The following is a 20,809-nucleotide window of genomic DNA, read 5'->3' as shown; positions in this document are numbered from 1 at the left end:
TCAGAAAGGCCTTTCCAAGTCAACTTATCTAATATTTAATGTTTAGAAAACATAAACTATTTTTCATGATATTTACATGAATGCACTGAAGGGCAAATACTAACTTATGTAAGTCTTCGATTTGAAGCTCTATTGTTTAGGAAATCTGTAATATAATTGATTCCTGGTTTCTTAATCTCCTTAGGTGCACAAATATGGAAAAAGAAAGTAATTTTGGATATTATCTAGGGTAGTGGGATTTCACCTTTGGGCTAAATTTCATCAGAAATGAATGAAATTCATTTATTACCTGTAAAGTGTATTAAAAGGGATCAGAAAAACCCCTCTATTTTCTTTTTTGTAATTTTTAATATTTAATATTTTAAAAATTTGTGTAAATGTATGGGATTCAAGTGTAATTTTGTTATTTGGATAGATTGCATAGTGGTGAAGTCAGGACTTTAGGGTATCCGCCACTCAAATAATGAACTTTGTACCCATTAAGTATTTTCTGGCAGGCCAGTCCTAGCTTACAGAGTCTTGGATGTAAGATTTAGGGTCCAGGTCTCTTTGGACAACTTACAGTTCTCACTAACATGTAGAAGACTGGAAATGTGGAGGTAATATCTGAGTATTCTTTGGGCATTGTGTGAACAAAAGTTCTCTGAAACGTAATGTGTAGGAAAGAGACTATTCCAGTGAACAGTTTGCAAACAGAGGATACACAGCCTGTGGTGTAAAATGAAGCAGCCTTTCAGGGCTGGGTTTTATAGCAAAGTTGCCTGCCCAGGGTCAGGTCCTTTTATGCAAATAAAGGATTGAAACTCAGTTCTGATTGGTCAGTGCAGCTGAGCCCTGATTGGCCATGGCAGGTGACTCTGATTGTTTGGCTTAGGTGTGTTCTGATTAGTTACTTTGCAAGCTCAAAACCAGAAGTCTCTGTCACCTGTTTCTTCCAAATGGCGGGTGGAGGGCTGTCATATCTTGGCACTCACGGCAGGAACTGGTTTGGAGAAAGAAAGGTCCTGTGATGCTTTTATAATGTCTTTCTCAGAACACAGAGTACATGATCACTCCCTCACCCAGCCATAGCTGCCTGGTCCAGTTTTAACTTGGAGCACCTCAGTTTGCCAAGGGGAGCCCATTTTGTCTGTTGGCTAGGGGCATACTTTAACAATTGCATGTTAAAAAAATGTGTACCTCCCTAAAATGAATATTACTTGGTTGTCACCTATTATTTTTTAACATACAGTTGGATTTTATGGCTGCAGAAAAATATTTGACAACTTCTTAATTTTCTTTTATGCTTATTTAATCACTCGGGTTTTCTACCTCTTCTTTTTGGTAGTGCATATATTTCTATAAAACCATCTAGTTCTTATGAATTTTCAAATATTTGACATAGAGTTCTGATCGTATAGTTCCATAATATTTTTAATTTTCTATCTCTGTGGCTATGTGCCCTTGGTGATTTCTAATGCTTTTCCTTCCTGGCCAGCTGCACCAGTGTTTTTTCTATCTTGTTAATCCTCTCAAGGAACTGGCTTCTGGTTTTGCTTATTAACTTTTTTTTGTTTTTCTCTTTTGTTTTCCACTTTTACCTCCTTTCATTTTGTTATGTTCTAGAGTTTATACATGCTTAATTAGAAAGCATTCCATCATTTTATTAATAATAATGGTAACTCACAGATCTATGAATTTTCTTCTACATTCAGTTTTGGTCATAATCAATGGGTTTTGATATGAAATGTTTTCATATTTTATTGTCTTCTATTCTTTTTAGTTCTGTAATTAGCATGCTGACTTCCATTTCGACTGATAAAATTTTAGAAAAAAATTTGTTTAATTTTGCACCACTGGATCGATTTTTGAAATATTTTTCACAAATAACACACAATACAGGTCAGAATACAATGAAACTGCTACTCTCAGACATTGCTGGTACTATTTTAAGTTGCTATGTATCATTTAGAAATTATTTTGAAAAGCATAGAAAATATTTAGCATATTTTAAGTGAAAAAATACGGGATACCAAATCATATATACTTTAATAACATGTAATAATGCAACAAACAAATGAGTGCATGGGGGAAAGGTCAGAAGAAGAGCCAGCAACATTGTGGGTTTCTTTTATACTGTGATTTTACAAATCGTCTTTTACATTTATGTTTTATAAATCTCCTTTTATTATATGTTTATGTAAAAAGTAATATTTTCTATTTATCGAATGCTTGCTATATTCTCAGAGCCTGATATATGGTATCCTTTATCTTTACATATAACACTATCCAGTTCTGCAACTTCACCATTTTAAAGTCAATTTGAGAAATTTGCCAAAGCCCTTGTTCTTTCTACTATACCAGGGGTTCTTAATCTAGGATTTGTGAGTTTGCTTGACAAAGAGATTGTATCTCAAACTTAAAGGTAACATTTCCTAATTTTCTGAATGTAGGTAATAAGTCACAGAAGTATTAGTAGCTGTGACTTTGCAAACAATAGAATTCATAGATATTCTCATGTCATATTACTCTTGTTGCAGATATTGTAAAATATGTTATATTCACATCACTAGCTAGAAATGCTAGCAGTTATTAAATCCACTATTGTACCTTGGCATTTAATGTGTTAGCAAATAATACATATGTTATTATATCACAAATTTGGCTTTAAAATTTTTGTTGTGTTTTAATATAATTATTTTCCTTTGGAATCCTGTGTGGTTTATTTTATACACTTGAAAACTTTTTTTCTGAGGAGCCCAACTGAAGCTATATCATGATGCTGGCTATATTATTACAAATTTAGAAGTAACTCTTATGATGCATTAATATTCTACTGTTTAAAATTTTAAATTCCATTTTTAAATTTTTGCATATTCAGAAAAACAGTTATAGAAAAATTGTACCAAACAGAATTACAATCTGTTTCCTGCTGATATATATATATGTGTGTGTGTATATATATATGTGTGTGTGCGTGTGTGTATGTGTGTGTGCGTGTGTGTATGTGTGTGTGTGTATATATATATATATATATATATATGTATATATATATATACTTTTTTTTGAGACAGAGTCTCGCTCAGTTGCCCAGGCTGGAGTGCAGTGGCATGATCTCAGCTCACTGCAAGCTCCGTCTCCCAGGTTCACGCCATTCTCCCGCCTCAGCCTCTCGAGTAGCTGGGACTACAGGCGCCCACCACTATGCCCGGCTAATTCTTTTGTATTTTTAGTAGAGATGGGGTTTCACCGTGTTAGCCAGGATGGTCTTGATCTCCTGACATCATGATCTGCCCGTCTTGGCCTCCCAAAGTGCTGGGATTACAGGCGTGAGCCACCGCACCCGGCCTCCTGCTGATTTATTTTAAGCTGCCGTATGTAATTCCAAAAGCCCTAAAAAAATCAAATAAATAATTACCCTTTGTAAGACCCCCTATGTAGTAGCAGTAACCTAAATTTATGACAGTATCAGTGCTTGGGTCTTATCAAGCTGTGAATTCCAGCCTCTGGATTGGTGATTATTTGTGTTCTTGATGGGAATGAGTAGAGCAAGTCAGTAAAAAAAGATGATGTAGGTAATGGCACTTTGGAAGCTGTAAACTACTGTAAAAATGTTACTTGTTAAAAATCATCTGAATAATATTTGTGGCAAATATGGGTAAAAGAAAAAAGGTCTTTCATAGGGAATTTAGAGGCCTGTGATTTAATTTAAGGTGGATGTCTCAAAAATAATCTGTCTTGTAGCTGCGTTTGCTATTTGATGTTATCATTGTGAAGCTGCTGCCTTTTCCTATTCATCTTATTCCCTTGTTTGCTCACAGCACAGATTGTATAAAATCTTGCCCATTTATTTTCACAGTCTCTGCTTTTTTGTCACATATAAATGAAAACCCAGCTCAGAAGTAATATGCCTGCAGAAACACAGCATATTTACTTTTTTAAAGGAACAGTCACGTATCACTTTGCTTCTTTTCAAGATAAATAAAAGTAGAGCAATTTATCTGTCTTTTTTTACTTTAATTACTGGATGACAGAAAGAATGAAATCTTTGAAAATTCCAAACTGCTTTGCTTTGCAAACTCTAAGAATAGTTGGATTTGCTTGCCAGCATAATTTGTTGTGAAACATACACAGTTATATAATGGATCTTCTTTTTTTTAACAGAGAAAATGTGTTTCTTAAAATACTTAATTATATAATTCTGGAAATAAAATTATGCTAAAACTTTAATAGAAGAGGAAGAAGCAACCCAAGGTCCATAATATGGAAACACTCATGTAAACTGTTCATATTTTCTTCTTCTCTTAGGTTCGCTCAATTCTTATTTACTGAGGAATTCAAGGCCGGTTCTCGGGTCCTTGAAAGTATATACAGCTTGTATGAAGGCTTCTCCGGGACAGTGTGCTTTCTGATTGACCTGCTGCAGCCCAATCAGGCTGAATTCCCTCTCTTCAGCGTCTTTGTTTAGAAGGCTCCATCTTCCACTGTGGCCCTGCAGAGATCCCCTGAGCCAAGCCAAGGCAGTTTCCACATAAGCCACATTCAATGGTATCGCGACCATGAGCCTTAACATTGCCACCAGAAGGAAGGAATCAGGCAGGTGAAGGCAACATGATGCCAGATTTGAGAAAGGATCTGCAAAATAAAGATACCACAACTCATCTCAAAACTGCAGAGATTTAATGTTTCAGGGAATAGATGTGAAACAAGGGATCATAGGAAAAGGGGAAAGAGAAATGATCTGTTTTTCAGTTATGACATAGAAAACCAAACTGCAAGTGTGGACTATGACAAAAAAATATGCTAATACCTTTGCAATCTCAATGAGAATTTGACTGTTTGCGTGTGCCCTCTACCCTTAAATTCAGAAATAAAGACAATCAAAAATTAAAATAATTGCCCAGCTGAAAACTGCTATGAGGGATGAATTGTCAGGTTGCTGAAGTATAAAAATAAACTCTTGGTTGTCCTGTGCTTATATTTATTGAAATTTATGTTTTTTACTGAGTAAAGATATTTGCATATGAATCTCCATTTTTTTTTCATTACCCTGGGCAATTTAAAGAAATCATATCATAGCTTAGTTCAGATACTAAAATTTGAAGTTTTCTTAGACCTTAGAACATCTCTTTTCCTGGTTCCTTTTTCTCGTCAAAGCTCAATTAGAATAGCAAAATTTATAAGCTAGTAAACTTATACTATAGCAAGTGTTGCTGTCAAGTGTTTTTCTCCATAGGAAGTGTGAACTGTGTATTGTCTATTGTTAGTAATTTTTAAAATGCCTTTATGTACATAATCTTGATGGAGCTATTAGCTGAACTATAAAATATACTCTTGGTAAAAATCACTAATTTCAAAGATCAGGGTAACCACTACAAAGATGTGTCATTTCTGCCTTTGTTTGGGACAGGGAGACAGGCTGGGGAAGTTACCAGTGATTGTGGAAATAATTTTGCTCCATTTTATACTATTACATGAAGAGATGAGTGAATTCTGTGGTTGGTTACCTTACCTTCCAAGACACAGGGTCCACTAGAAATTGGCTGTAATACTCATTGAGCCAAGTTGTCATATTAAATTCAACCCTGCTGTAAACACATAGAAGTTGTGAAATTGCTTCAAGTAAACAATGGTTTGCAGAACACTATAGGAGCATCTGTCACTTCAATATGCAGAGCATGAGTTAACCCTTTTCCTAGAATTTGGTCAGTGGCAATTGCATATATCAGATTGAGTAGGAAATTGTGTACTTTATAAGACTTATTTAAATAGGCATTAAATATTTGGATATATTATGTGTATGTGTGTATGTATGTGTGTATTCCATATGTATTCCCATGTAAATCCAAATACTTATTCTTTATTTCAGTAATTCTTAACTCGAATCATAGACTTTGGAATGAGTTAGGGAATGCTCTGTTGCCTACAAAGCAAACCTACAAGTGTGTTGGTGTATGTATGTGTATGGACCAGTTTGTTCGTGTGTGTGTGCTCATTTTGCAGGGATAAGGGTCTCTAGCATTCATAACATTCTCAAAGAATCTGACCAAAGAAAGCAACAACTATCTTTGTGTATTTTATGACTGTGTATGTTTGCACTCATTGCAATAAAGTAGGACAAAATGATTTTGAAATGCATACAACTTTTAAGTTTCCTGTTTCGTTTTTACATCCTCAGATATAACTGTATCAAATTGGCCTCAGTTGTTCATCAGTGAAAATGCTCAGTTTGGCGTGATACCACATAAATAGCAGCTTTCAGATGACTCTAGATTGGGTCCAGAAGTTCTTTCATATAGGCTGAATATAATAACCATCCTATATACAGAGCTTTATGGAACACATGCAGTTTTTATCGTCCAAGAACCCCTCAAGATGTGTTTGGTAAATGCTCCAAAGTCTCACAGCTAGAAAAGGACAAAGCAAGGATTCAGACCCAGGGTTTCACTTTCTAAGTTTATTTATTCAGTATTCTAGACTAGAATCTGGGGATACAATAGTGAACAAAATAACCTTTCCCTCAAAGCTACCTTCTGTTTCCATTTGCTGTTCTTTCACAATTCATCCTTGAGACCTGAGACCTAAAGCACTCAGAACTGATACTCTAGCTCATTATCATATCAGTTCCATTTCTAGTAACTTCAGAAAAACAAGACCACTTCCGGGCCTATCTGCCCTTTTAAGGTCTGATAGGTCTGATGATGATGTGCTAACCATTATGAAAGACAACCCCTTCTGTGTGTCAAATCTAAGCAAAGACCATGTTTGAGTATTGTCTTTATGAAATGACATCTCGGCAAATTAGAAACAACAATAGGCTTGTTTAACACTTAAACATGTTGATGAAGCTTTTCATTTTCCTGAAAGAATTGTAGATTTTGGAAGGTCCTCTTCTATATTATTTTTCCAAGAAGGGGAAAAAAGATCCTTACATTTTGCTGTAGGAAAGTGTGGCATGTTCCTTCTTATTTAATTATCCAACTTGCCCCCCTTCTCTGTGGTAGCATTTTTAATGTAGTACTTAAGCCTGTTGTCTCTTAAAGGCTACAGGGGCATTTTCACCACCACTAGTATAACTTTAATATTATTTACTATACATAGCGTGAGCAATTATAAACCCTGAAGGTAATAGTGGAAATGTTTGAGGATACATTGAAAGAGTCTCTCAGTAATGGGGAGACTGCATTCTACTTTGATAGCAGGACATTTTGGAAACCATTACAACTCTGTGTATTTTGTTTCATTAATGTAATTACATACCATCTCTTCCACACACCCCCCAAAATATTATATATTTGTATTTTGCCCATACCTGTTTCAGTCATCAGTTTGTAGTTTTTTACTTCCACTTGTAACTTGATAACTGAGTAGAACAGGGGTTTGCTAGAGTACATTTCCCTGTGCTTCTTTAGGTAGTTGACTATGCTATTAAGATAACAGTATTTACTTACTGATAACTCGAGAAACAGTCGTTTTCTTGGTCTGTGCTAAATTGCATCTCTTCCAGTGGCAGCTTATTTCTTTAACTTTTTTGACATATTAAGATTTTAATCATGGTAATACTGAAATTGTCTCAAATTTGAAAGAGCAAATCTCAGTAATTTCAATGAAACAAATGTGTTTGTAATTTCTAGCCATGTTAAATGAACACACAATTAAAAGGAAAACCATTAGTAGTGCAAAGAGCCCTGTGCTGGAAATCTCAAAGTCTTGCTCTGCCACTTTTAGGGGCCACTATAGTAATAATAATAATCACCCTATTTACTTCACAGGATTGTTATAAAAGTTGTCAATGATAAAATGAATATAAGTGAGTCTTCTAATGTGCAGATGCTTTATATATTTAAAAGGGATGTTATATTTTACCCACTATATACATAGAAAAATCATGCCCAGTTATGACTTCCAATAAGCATTTCCACCAAATAGAATCTCTATATGTGGATGCAGTGCTTGAGGTCTGGGTCACTAGATGGATAAAAACCAAGTGTACATTTTTAAATATTCTACCACCAGTCCTGAGCACAGCATTTTGCCTCAGAAGGTTCTGATTCAACAAGACTTACTACATGGGAATAGACTGATTTAGCTCAGAAGCTCCTTTTAATGCAAATATTTATTTTGCTTGCTGAGAACAAAAGATTACAGTGCTAATAACTCAAGAAAAGGAGCAGGCAAGCCAGGTCTGTAGAGAGAAAATGAACTGGAAAATAAAGTAATTCTGGGGTGAGTTTGATCTGTACTTTAATTCAAGTCTCAGAACCATGTGACATATAGTGATCAAAATATACTCTCAATTGCATATTAGGCATTCCTTTGGGGACCTGGGCTATTTATTCAGCACTGTCCCAAATTAATAGCTAAATGGGCCTCAAATTTGCCGAGCCCACATAATATTGGTATAAATTTGGCAAGGAAAGCAAATGAGAAGGCAGGCAAAGGGGTGGGTGAGGGGAAGCTTGCTGAAGCTCAGTATCTCAGAGTGAGTTGTGGATGCATGTTTAACACTGTAAAGAACCAGTCCATTTTTACCCATGAGTTCCATTGCTTTCTGGGACCTCTAACCCAGCACCACCCCTGATTCACCAACGTCTCCTTCTTATCCTCTTTAAATATTATAGTTCATTGTGATATGTTTTTTCCTGTATCTGCTCTATCATGTGACCTCCTTTCGCCTGGGAGGGCAGGTTTTCTCCTTATCTTTTCCATCCATGTCTGTTCTTAGCTAAGAGTTCCAGCCTCAATACGGCTGGATTACCCTTTGGACAGAAGGGCGGACAACCTCAAGGTCAGCAGCAACAGAAGTTGGGTCTAGTAGTCAGATCACAAGTGAGTGTGGCTATTCATGAGAATAGGGTGGTGGTGGCATTTATCCTGCTTCCCCTCCATAAATAAACCTGGTAATTTTATTTTTAATGTTACAAAAAGGTTGATGCTACATTAAATGTTTGACCCTCATCCATTATCATAAATCTCATACTGGAGGTGCGATCTCTCTTCTTGTTTCTTTAATTGAAAGTACGAATGAATCGAGGCCTGCTGGATGATGCCTTTAGAGTTTTTTGTTTTATTTTATTTTGTTTTTGTTTTCTTGAATCATTGAACCTTGTCATTTTTATCTAGACTCTTCCACAAATGGCAAAGTCACTTATCTGCAGAATTCCCAGAATCATCTTCTGCCTTTGTGCACCTATTAATTACCCCTTCTGAACCCAATTTGAAAAAATTACTTAAAATAACCGAATCACCCATATTTTTGTTCTTTTGGGGTTTGGTGAGTTATGTGGATTAAAAGAACAGACTATCCTCTCTTCTTTTTCTCTTTCTTCTCCCTGTCCAATACTCAGGAAGAAGAGGGAGAAGGGGGTAAAGATACATGAGGCTTAACTACCCAGGGTTATGAAAAGAGTTTGCAAAGACTTCCTGTTTGCTTCCCTTTTGGGTTTTCTTAGTCCCTGTAGGAAAAAGTTTATCCCTCTGTGTGCGAGCGTGTGTGTGTGTGTGTGTGTGTGTGTGTGTAAGTAGTCGAGCAAAAAAGAATGAGACGGACTTAAGGAGAGTCAATATCGCATATGAATCAAAAGCTGACATTTAGCTATTAGATAGATCTCAGTAAAAGGATATGTTCAAGCTAAGTTGATTAAGTTTATTAAACTTATTTATTAAGCTTGACTAAGCTTATTAAAACTTCTGCCAGGTTGAAGCCATTAGTAACCATCTGTAGAAGACAACAGCCATGAGTTTCACAAATACAGCAGCAGTGTCTGCTAGAATCGTGATGTGAGCCATGAATGCAAACCACATATGCAATTTTCAAATTTTCTAGTAGCTATATCAAAACGGTAAAAAGATGAAATTAATTTTAATAATATATTCAACTTAGCCTTATATATCCAAAATGATAGCATTTCAATATGCAATCAATATAAAAACATGAATGAGATATTTTACATTTTTGTACTGAGTCTTCAAACTCCAGTGTGTATTTTATACTTCCTATACATCTCCAGTCTCGACGTAGCCACATTTCAAGTGTATAAGAGCGCATGTGAGTTGGCTATTGTATTGGACAGTGCAGGGCCTGCATCCCATTCCTGGTTCCTAGTATTGATAAAGTCTTTCTACTTTCCTTTGTTGTTATGGGAGAAAATGGAAACAGAACCTGCCTATTACATGAGTGCTGCACTATTTCCCCAAATGCAGCCCAGCAGTACCAAAAGCTGCCCTGTGGAAAAATGTATTCTGTGATTAAATAAGTTAGGAAAGTTTTATTATTTTACCCCCTTTTGAAGATTATATGATACATTAACATTTTAAAGATTGAGAAAACTCTCCTGGGTAAAGAAACCTGTTTGACGTTGTTTAGTTGTTGAGTTCTGTGTCTATAAGAATCCTAGAAATTGCCACAAGTGTCTCTCCATAAGAAAAACTTTGTGTTTTCCTCTCTTTTTCCACTCCTTTTGGAAATGAATACAAGGATAAATTTCTATTTATCCTTGTATTCAGAATCACCTGAGAAGAATATCTCTTTTGTTCTAGAACAAACACCTCCTAAATTGAAACCAACAGATGGCTTTAAAGTCTTGCACTTGGACATAGATCTTCAGAAAGTACCAAAGTATATACCTTCCTCTTATTCTTTCAGAAATGGTGAACACTCTAAAAAGATGTGGGGGTGTGGTGGGGGACATCTGAATGTGTATATGTGTAAACACCAAATACATACAGTTTCTTAAGTAGAGTAATGCAATTCTTGCTGATGTTTTATTTTTATATTTTGCGTGTGGTGTTAATGTACATGCTTTAATGTGTACTGTTCTAGTAATATGTATGAAGTAGCTGTGACATAGCAGTCAGTTTTAAAGATACAGACTATAATTGACTACTGTCAATCTTTAACAAGTGATCTTTTTGCAACTTGGTTTTAGTGGGGTCTCTGATGTTGTCCCCATAAATTTCGTTTTAAAATCTATGCTTAAGTGGCAGTTACCAATATAATTAATTCTGCTGCTGAATTTGGTTCATGTTGAATGTGGTAACCCTTATATGTGGATACATTCAAACATGTGGATTGATTTAGATAATCAGTTTTGTCTTTGTGTTTTAGGACTTTGCTATTTCAATATTAAAGATGTCTTTTGAATACTGTAGCAGCAGTGGAATCCCTATGTTCTTGAAAATGCCAAAGGTAACATGAGTTGCATATAGACTCTTCAGCAGTAGAAATTAAATATTCTAAGTGCAAAAGTTTGGTTTTAGAATCTGATAAGGAAGGACAGCCCAATCTTTAAAAAGGTACAGCTTTCTCAACTTTGAACATCTGGGGGAACTCTTCGTGGAAGTCTGAGTTTTAATATCTTTAATCCAATGGCTCTAAGTTAACAAACATTTAAAAATGGATTTTGTAGAATCAAATTATTAGGGGGAGCACTTTGCAAAGCCATATACTGGGGAATATATACTGGGTCAAGCACCATATGTTAGTTTTGGAATGTGTATTTCCCAGCGAATAGAATTTACTGCTCCAAAAAGCTTTTTTGGCATAATTTACAATACTTACAGAAATATAACTGTATCATTGAAAAAAACAAAGCTCACCTTCCTAATGATACATTTCACAAACAGCACATTAGGGCAATTTCTTACTTATGGGGAGGTACAAAGAAATACTCTGTCAATATAGTATAACTGCTTGTTTCAAATTGTATCTAGGAATGAATAACTACTATTATTTAAAGTACTATTGAATTTTGAGGAACTGATCAAATAATTAGTATTATTAATAAAATTGTACTCTTTGCAATATATTTGCCTTGGCACAAATGCAGAGTTAAAAGCATAAAATTATTAAAAAATTACCAAATATTAGTGATTGGTTGTTACTACTTTAAAATCCTACTAATTTCTGTTAACACTAAATCAAACAGCAGTTATCTGTTGTACACAAGTAGAATTTTGGAAGACTCGGACACAAAATGAAAGCCTTTTAAAAAATGTCTTTTTGCCATAACAGGTTATATGACCTCTTGCTAATCATTATATTTCCTTAGGGGCACTTCGCGGCTCTTTCAAAGACATCTGCAGCAATTAGGTCTAAATTTAGAGTAGAATATTTTGCCACATATTTTACTATATCACAAAATGTCATACTACTGTATTTTATAATAAAGCCAAATTCTCAAGTATTCTAGTATGTTACATATTAATACACCAAAACATCACTTTCTATAAGTCTATTATTATGTACATAATATTTTAAAAAATAATGGGTATTTTGGTCCTAGTGAAAAAGTATAATGCAATACATGACATTAATCTTTAGTCAAAACCCACTGAGGTGTCTGACAGGGAAACTAGCAATCATAATCTATAAGGTATATATTATTCTCAAGGACAAAATGGCAAATGATAATACAGAAAGACGTTGATCACTGGAGCAAGTTAGCTGGTGTGCAGACTGAGTGAGCAAGTGTGCAGACTAAGAAGGATCAACTTGCAAATGCTCATCAGAATTTAGCTTTTGTTATTGATTGTTTCTGGAGGGGATAGTACTAGTCAGTTGATATTGCTTCCTTTTCACGTGGGAGTTTGCTCACAGCCCACTGCATGGTATAGTGAAATCTCTTTATAAGCAAGATAGAGTCAGAAGCTTAGCGATGCACCTTATGGTTTTTACAACTGCTGTTACAATGTTCTAAACACTGTGATCTTTCCAAATGTGTTTTCTGTATTCGTTTTGTACTGTAGAAAATAATTCGCTATAAACTGGACTTTATAGTGTTTAAAGCAATGTTATTTACTGGCTTATTGCCCCTCCTTACAATACATTTATGTACAGTACACTTAATGTAAAACCTGTGATAATCCTTTGCCTTAAAATAAAATCTAATGCTAAATACTCAGTGTACTGATTAATAATTCTAAGCTACCAATTTTTTCTTTAAACCTAACCATGATGTCAAGTAAAACATTACACAAATACTCAGTGGAGTGTTGCTGCTGATTCTGTATTTGTGGCAGTGTATGTATCTTGGCCCAGGACATGGTGGCCTTCTGTGTTCTATAAATAGACATTAGTAATCCTTTTAGGGAAAGGGCCTGCTACCTCTCAGCTGCTGGCTGAATCTGTCCTTTAACTCATAAATGGATTTTCTCATGCCACATAAAAAACAGAAAAACAGCCCACCACATTCTCTCCCTGTACCTTTTTTTTGTTTTGATTCCTTTTGAATCTTGACATTCTATTTGTGTTTACATTATTTTCTTAAATAGAAAAATGCCAGAGATGTCTGAAGATTGAAATCCCCCAATTTCAACAAGGGAAGAGATCTTATAATTATTTAAGTCTCATCCCTTTTTGGAACCTGAGTTTTAGAGAGATTTAGTGGCTTATCGAGGTCTGAGGGACGGGGGTGGGCTGAGTACATCCTGATATCAAGAAGATAGTGGAAAGTTCAATGGGCTAAAAGGAGTTTTGTTAGTCTTGGTGCTGGCACACCAATAAGCAGAGGTCTGCCTTGGAATAAAAAAACTGCTTCCTTATTAGGCCCTGATCTTTGCCCTGAATTACTTACAGTTATAGAGGAATACACTTTGTAGGCAGTTTTTCTGGGAGGTAAAGATTGGTTCTTAGGGACGATCTTTGACGCTTTTTCACCACTGGAAGCAATGCTTCAGACCACTGTATTTGGAAGACAAAGGGACATGCTCACATGGCACAGTGAAAAGTGAAATCTTTTCCCACTTGGTGGTGGATGCATGACAATATACTTGCACTTTGAAAAGCCTATGTGTGGTCTGGTTATTTTTAAAAGACCGGAAACGCTGGCCCTTTGAAGAATTCCGCGTTTCCTCGGCCAAGAAAATAAGACTGGGCTAGAAAGGCGTCGGGACTCCAATTCTGGGCCTGGGTGGTCGCAGTTTTTCAAAGGGATGTGAACAGTTTCCCAAGATAGGACCCAAGGGACTCTAGGACCCAGAGGCTGCGCGCGACGCCCGCAGGGCCAACTATATCCTTTTGAGCTCCCGCGCCACTGCCTGAGCCGTCTCACGGCGCGGGTTCGCGGCCCGCCAGGGGAAGGTCACCACAGAGACGCAGCCGGCACTGGCGAGCGAGCGAGCGGGCGGCGCACGGAGCGCGTGGGCGTGTCCCGGCGAGGCTGCGCCGCTCGCCCCACCCCACCCCACCCCAGCCAGGTCGGCCGCCCCCCCCCAGGTCCAGCTCCAGAGCCCAGGCCTGTCGGCCGGGCCCGCGTGCCCTCGGCGGGCTGCGCAGAGCGCGGGAGCAGTTTGGGGCTGGGCATGCTGGGAGCCCCTCGAGCAACGGCCGCCGCCGCCGCCGCCGCCGCCGCAGCCACAGCCACTAGCCACACAGCCACCGCCACTGCGTCCGTCCCCGGTGAGAGCCGCTGACGCGCGGAGATGAAATTCCCGGCCTCGGTGCTGGCGTCCGTGTTCCTGTTCGTGGCCGAGACAACGGCGGCTCTCAGCCTGAGCAGCACCTACCGCTCGGGCGGGGACCGCATGTGGCAGGCGCTGACGTTGCTTTTCTCGCTACTGCCTTGCGCGCTCGTGCAGCTCACGCTTCTCTTCGTACACCGCGACCTCAGCCGCGACCGCCCGCTCGTACTGCTGCTGCACCTGCTGCAACTTGGGCCCCTTTTCAGGTGCGTGCAGACACCCAGAGCCAGCCCCAGGCCGCAGCCCCGGTCCTGTGGCCTGATCCCTGGACCTGCTCGAGTGGAGGGAGGCGGTTTTCCTGTGTAGACAGGTGGCTGGGCCCCAAGCCGGTCCGCCATGCCCCTCAGCCCCATTATTCCAGTCAGGAATGGGACGAATCATGGTATAATGGTTATAAAGCTGGGGCACACTGAATTCCTGTTACGTTCCATCAAATGAAATAGCCAACATTCAACTGAAATTGACCAACAAAAATGGCAGTTTCTTGTGCTTCAACCTCATTAAAGACATTGGTTTCTCTGGGGTCAAGTAGGCTCTGACAGGATTGGCTTTTGTGGTCACAAACCCTTGGGAAGTGTGTTCTAAGCTGTGGTTATGGGGACAGCATGTACAGGTGATTTAATTTTAATTTATCAAGCATGGAGCTTACTGTGTGCCAAGCACTGTTCTAAAAGCTTTAAAAATATTTAATTCTCATAGGGAAGTCAAGAAATCCATGCACCATTCTTTTCTCTTGGTGGCGTAATGAATATTATGGGATATGGAAACATATGGGATTCTAGAAATGTCTTCCGGCCCTGGCGAACTTATAAACGTAGCCGTTAAAGCTGGTACACATGCACCATGAAGACAAAACTTGCTATGTGTTAAGTAAAGAAAAACTGTTAGTGACATTTCTGGAAATTCATTTTTATTAACACAAAGCAAGTAGAAATATATTGTAATAAAACAGACTGGCTTATCTAAGGAGTTTAAAATGTGTTGTTTTAGTACCTTTCATCTCTATTGGAAAAGTAAAACAAAAGACGTCCATTTGGATTAGAAATAAGTTTATAATACTGAATTTTGGACATAGGCAACAGAGGAATTTGAAGAGATGGAAAGGCCGGAGAGACACCTCAGCTGCCAGAAAATTCAGCTAGCTAAGGACCTTTCCTACCAGGAAATCTCTCTCTCTCTCTCACATACACACACACACGCACACACGCATACACACGTCTAGGAGCAAGATAAATTTTACAAAGTTATAATTTTTTTTTTTTTTTTTGAGAAAAGGTCTTGCTTTATCAGTCAGGCTGGAGTGCAGTAGCAAGATCATAGCTCATTGCATCCTCCACCTCCTGGGCTCAAGTGATACTCCTGCCTCAGTCTCCAGAGGAGCTAGGACTACAGGCAAGCGCCATCATGCCTGGCTAATTTTCTTTTCTTTTTCTTTTTTTTTCTTTTTCTTTTCTTTTCCTTTTCTTTTTCTTTTTTCTTTTCTTTTTTCTTTTTTTGTATTTTTTGTAGAGAAAGAGTCTCCCTATGTTGCCCAGGCTGGTCTCGAACTCCTGAGCTCCAGTGATCCTCCCGCCTGGGCCTCCTGAAGTTTTCCCTATGTTGCCCAGGATGATCTGGAACTCCTGAGCTCAAATGATCCTCCTGCCCAGGCCTCCCAAGGTGCTAGAATTACAGGCGTGAGCTACCACACCTGGCCATAACATTTTTGCACCTCATATTAAAGAAAACTGTTCCGGCTGACACACGAACTACTGACTTGTAGTTTACACACAGTCACAGCAAACTTGGTGAACAAGTTTCTCAGCCTCCAGAAGCTGCAGAATCCTAGAAAGGAAAATAAACAGGTACACTGACAGGAGTGGGAGGTTGCTGCTGACTTCCTGATAGCTGGGGAAGAGTGTGGGGAAAAAGAGAGGGAGGGAGGGGAGTTTTAGAAGTCCTGGAACCTGGAGCCATTTAGTGAGGAGAGAGTTAGTCCTTTCTAGCCAGGTAAACCCTGTGATCCAGACTGTATTCCTGCTCAGTAAAATAAGTGTGATCTGACTTTGGGCAGGGCACTTATCATTTCTTAACATTATCTGTGAGAAGAAAACAGATAATGTTTAAGTGGAGTAACAGGAAAAAGGGGAACTGACATTTCTCAAAAGCTTCTTGTGCTAGATGGTTTGATATATACTTACATCCCTCAATTCACTGAATCCTCACCATGACATAGATGTAATTGTCCCCATCTTGTAGGTGAGGAAAGTGAGGCCTCACACTATGTTCTCAAGGCTCCTTAAAAAGAGCTAATTATGTTCCCTGTGCTCAGTGGAAGAAAGCAGAGGACTGTGTAGTACATTCTATTAGTAGTTCCATTTTAAATTAAGAAAAAGTTTGGTCATCTTGGCAATCCAAGTAAATGATAATACCCTATCACTGCTACTATTTGAAGTGTTTCTAAACACGAAGAGTAACCCAAGACAAAGCTAATAACATAATATATATAAAAACAAGATGACAAGTATAAACCTGAACTCAAGAAAACATACCAAGATGTTAAGAATAATAATTTCTGAATAGTGGGGTTATGAGTGATTTTAATATTCTGGAAAATATATAAAACCATATAATAAAACAATTATATATTTTTCTATATTTTTCAGTTTTTACAGTAAAAATATTTTAACTTTATTAAGGAAAGAAAACTTTTAGTGCTTTGAAGAGATAACTTCTCATCTATATATAAAGTTTCAACACTATAAAAATACCTATTTCCAGAAAGTTCTGAATGGGCCATTGTCTTCTTGAAGCAAAAACAAAATAAAAGATAAAAAAACAAAACAACAGGCAAACCCCTTCCATCAACAAGGAGTCACTGATTCTAATGCAGCTGATTTATTTCAAGGAGATATTGGACCCATGACCTTACTGAGATGCACAAAATGTGGTTCCAAGTCTCTTAGCTTCCAGATTAAAAGAAAAGCAGTTTGTTCTTGTGTATTAGCCTGACTTAATATCTTACTGGAATTTCTTCCTGCTGACTGTTTGATTCCATTTTAACTCTAAGACATCAACTTTACATAAAGATAAAAATTATTTCCCTCAAACAAAGGAGAGTCATGGTGATTCTTACCCCCTTCTTTATGGATTGGATTTAGTAATATTTCTAAATTGTTTTTTGACAGTTTCACTCTTCTTGCCTTTGGATGAATACTAGCCAAACTTGTGTTTTTGCTAGGTAGATGCTGCGTTTGAGTTCATGCAGCACGATGGCCCAGTTAAACTGCAATACATTACACTAATGATTCTGGGCTAAATACTACTAACTAGGCTTTGCTCCTTCTTTCCTTTAGGGAGGCATAGGGAGAGCACCATATTTCATTTGTGTCAGTCTTGTATTTAAAATGGTAGTTACAGTTTTTATGATTGTTTTCACATTAAGCCTAAGTTTGAATGATACGAACTTTGGATAATGCCTTGAATTTATTTATAATTTTGAGGAAAATCTTATTGTGTATTGTAATAGATACTCTAGCAAACCAGAGCAGGGAAAAGATCTCTTACCTAAAACACAAAAACATTTTAAAAATTCTGTTTATGATTCTTTTACATTTATGCTAATTTTTATAAATTAATTGGGAGGAATAAATATAAATAAGTTACAAGTTCAAGGAATTCCCCTCATCTCTTTTTTATTACTGGTATAGTGAGGAAAAAAATGGTACATGAAAAATCTGCATTTATAAAATAAAGCCTAAGAAGTTCCCAAAACCTTTCCAGAATACTGCAAAATGATGCACCATAATATATCCTTCTACATTAAACTTTTTAAAGAATTTAAAATGTTAATAGTCTACATTTGAAGAGAATTTCTTTTTTCATTTGCAAAGTGCTTTTATATACAGTGTTTAATTTCATCCATGGTAAAGCCCTGTGAGTTAACTGTCATTATCTTATTTTTACAGTCCAGGAATTGAGGTTCAGTGAGATTAAGCAAGTGGCTTTTCAAAGGTTTTGCAGCATTTTCTATTTAACCAATTTGGGTTTTGTGTAGGCTTACAGAGCATGTGTGTCATGTGAAGATAATGTGGCTTATTGGAAATTATAGTATTTCTTCGGAAAAAGTGTTTTAATTAGGGTCTCTGGTACCACAGATTATTTATGCTGACATCCACATGCATGATTTCAGCTAAGGAATAAGCTCCTTCTGCTATGATGCTTGAAAATGGGATAAAGTAAAAAATAAGGATCAACTTGCTGATTATCTACATTGGGGTTAGCAAACTGTACCCCACAGGCCTAATACCCCCATCACCTGTTTTTGTAGGTAAAGTTTTATTGGAACACAGCCTTGCTCACTGGTTTATGTATTGGCTACAACTGCTTTCACACTGCAGAGACAGAATCGAGCAGTTGCAACAGAGACCATGGCCTGCAAATAATAAAATATTTACTTTCTTATAAATACTTCACAGAAAATTTGCTTTCCCTTGGTGTAGATGCTACTGAAAAACTACCTTGAGTATTCAATTTTGATAAAAGTATCTAATTTCTGGCTTTATTTAGCCAACCTCTCAAGCAACAAACAAATAAAAACCCAAAAAATAAAAACAGATTTTGAGTAATTAGATGAGTCTTGCAGAATTGCAAGAATAGTAGTTTGTTTCTTATCAGTTTTCCTAACCTACAGTGGCAGGAGGTCTTGGGGCCTTTTACAAATGTATTAAACACCTATGACTACATGTAAAACTCTATGCTAATACAAATGTATCACCTGGGAAAAAACAGTGGCTTACAAGAGGTTCCACCTGAGCTTTAGGACCTTCTTTCATTTCCATCAAATGACCATGGAAGTTTTACTTTGTCTACAGTTCTGCAGAATGCTTCCAGTTTCATCCAGCACTTTCCTTGGCATCAGGAAAATTGCTTTCTCATCTGAACCCTCATTTCATTCATTCAGTTCTTAGCATGTGCTGGTATTTAATTTGTTTGTTTTAGTCTTTCAAAACTCTAAGCTTGATTTTATTATGCAAGTAAAACATTTTTTAAAATGACAGAAGGGCAGGAAACAGATTTGCACAATGAGGAAAATAAAAGCTCTCATTTGACTGCTCAGAGAGAACAATTCCTAATGCTTTTGTTGTATATCCTTACTAATATTTTTATAATGGCATGCTAGTAAACTGTCTCTTGGGGAAAACAAGCCCTGATTTTCAGTGTTTGCTGATTTATCTAATGCGTATATTCCCATCATGATTGATCAAGCCACCAGTTGTTTAACAACTGGCTCACAAAATTCCTATTTAACAGTCTGCTCTCCTGAGTCAGTATGAGCCAGCTCAAACATTTCACTGTTTATATGTATGTGTGGGTATGTGTGTGTAATCTGTATATATTTCTTATATATGTGATTTTCTTTTTATAAAAAATGTAATTTAAAATATATGATTCTATTGTAATTTGCTTCTTCCACATACCAAATATGGTAAAAATAGTTAGCCTGGTCAACATAGTGAGACTGTTTCCTCACAAAAAATAAAATTAGCTGGGCACAGTAGCATGCATCTGGAGTCCCAGCTACTTAGGAGGCTCAGGAGTGAGGGTCCCTTGAGGCCAGCAGTTGGAGGCTGCAGTTGGAGGCTGCAGTGAGCTATGATCACACCACTGCCCTCCAGTGTGGGTGAGAGAGTGAGACTGTCTTTTGAAAAAAATTTATATATTGGTATTTGTACTTCTATACCATTGATGTTAAGGACTGTATAATGTTTCATTGAATTGATATATTAGGATTTATTTAATTATTCTTTCATTTTTGGGACCTTTAGAGTATTCCCAGAAGTTTGCTATTATACATAATGCTATGATTTAAATTGTTGCAATACATTTTCTTCTAAGTGAGATCATATGTGATAAAATGTCATAACTGAAAGTGCTATATAAATATTAATTTTCATTATTTATTATTCTTATTGTGCATATGTCCCACTATCCCATTTAGATTGTGAGTGCCCCCGAATGAGGCAGGGGTATCCAGCTGTCTGCATCCCCACAGCACTTAGTAAACTGCATCTGCATTCATCTCATATTTGAGAATAAAGATGATTATCAGTTTATTCTGTTTTTGTTTTGTTTTTGTTTTTGTTTTGTTTTATATTTTTGAGACAGAGTCTCGCTCTGTCACCCAGGCTGGAGTGCGGTAGTGCAATCTTGGCTCACTGTAATCTCTGCCTCCTGTGTTCAAGCAATTCTCCTGCCTCAGCCTCCCGAGTAGGTGAGACTACGGGGGTGCACCACCACGCCTGGCTAATTTTTGCATTTTTAATAGAGACGTGGTTTCACCATGTTGGCCAGATTGGTCTCAAACTCCTGACATCAGGTGATCTGCCTG

General features: G+C 37.3%; 2 protein-coding genes across 2 annotated transcripts in view; both read left to right on the top strand.

The window, feature by feature from the left end:
- LANCL3 (LanC like 3) overlaps window positions 1-12,877 on the top strand; it is a 31,014-nt gene extending 18,137 nt beyond the window's left edge. The window contains exon 4 of the mRNA XM_031660662.1: window positions 4,288-12,877. Within this exon, the coding sequence (XP_031516522.1) occupies window positions 4,288-4,447 (160 nt within the window). The 3' untranslated portion in view covers window positions 4,448-12,877. The remainder of the gene's footprint in view (window positions 1-4,287) is intronic.
- Window positions 12,878-13,780: 903 nt separating this feature from the next.
- The window catches only part of XK (X-linked Kx blood group), a 45,511-nt gene continuing 38,482 nt past the window's right edge, over window positions 13,781-20,809 (top strand). The window contains exon 1 of the mRNA XM_003917567.5: window positions 13,781-14,645. Coding sequence (XP_003917616.2) covers window positions 14,401-14,645 — 245 coding nt within the window. The 5' untranslated portion in view covers window positions 13,781-14,400. The remainder of the gene's footprint in view (window positions 14,646-20,809) is intronic.

The sequence above is a fragment of the Papio anubis genome, chromosome X (assembly GCF_008728515.1).
Source record: "Papio anubis isolate 15944 chromosome X, Panubis1.0, whole genome shotgun sequence".
NCBI lineage: Eukaryota > Metazoa > Chordata > Mammalia > Primates > Cercopithecidae > Papio > Papio anubis.
The sequence above is the reverse complement of the archived record's forward strand: the minus strand, read 5'-3'. Positions and strand labels throughout refer to the sequence as shown.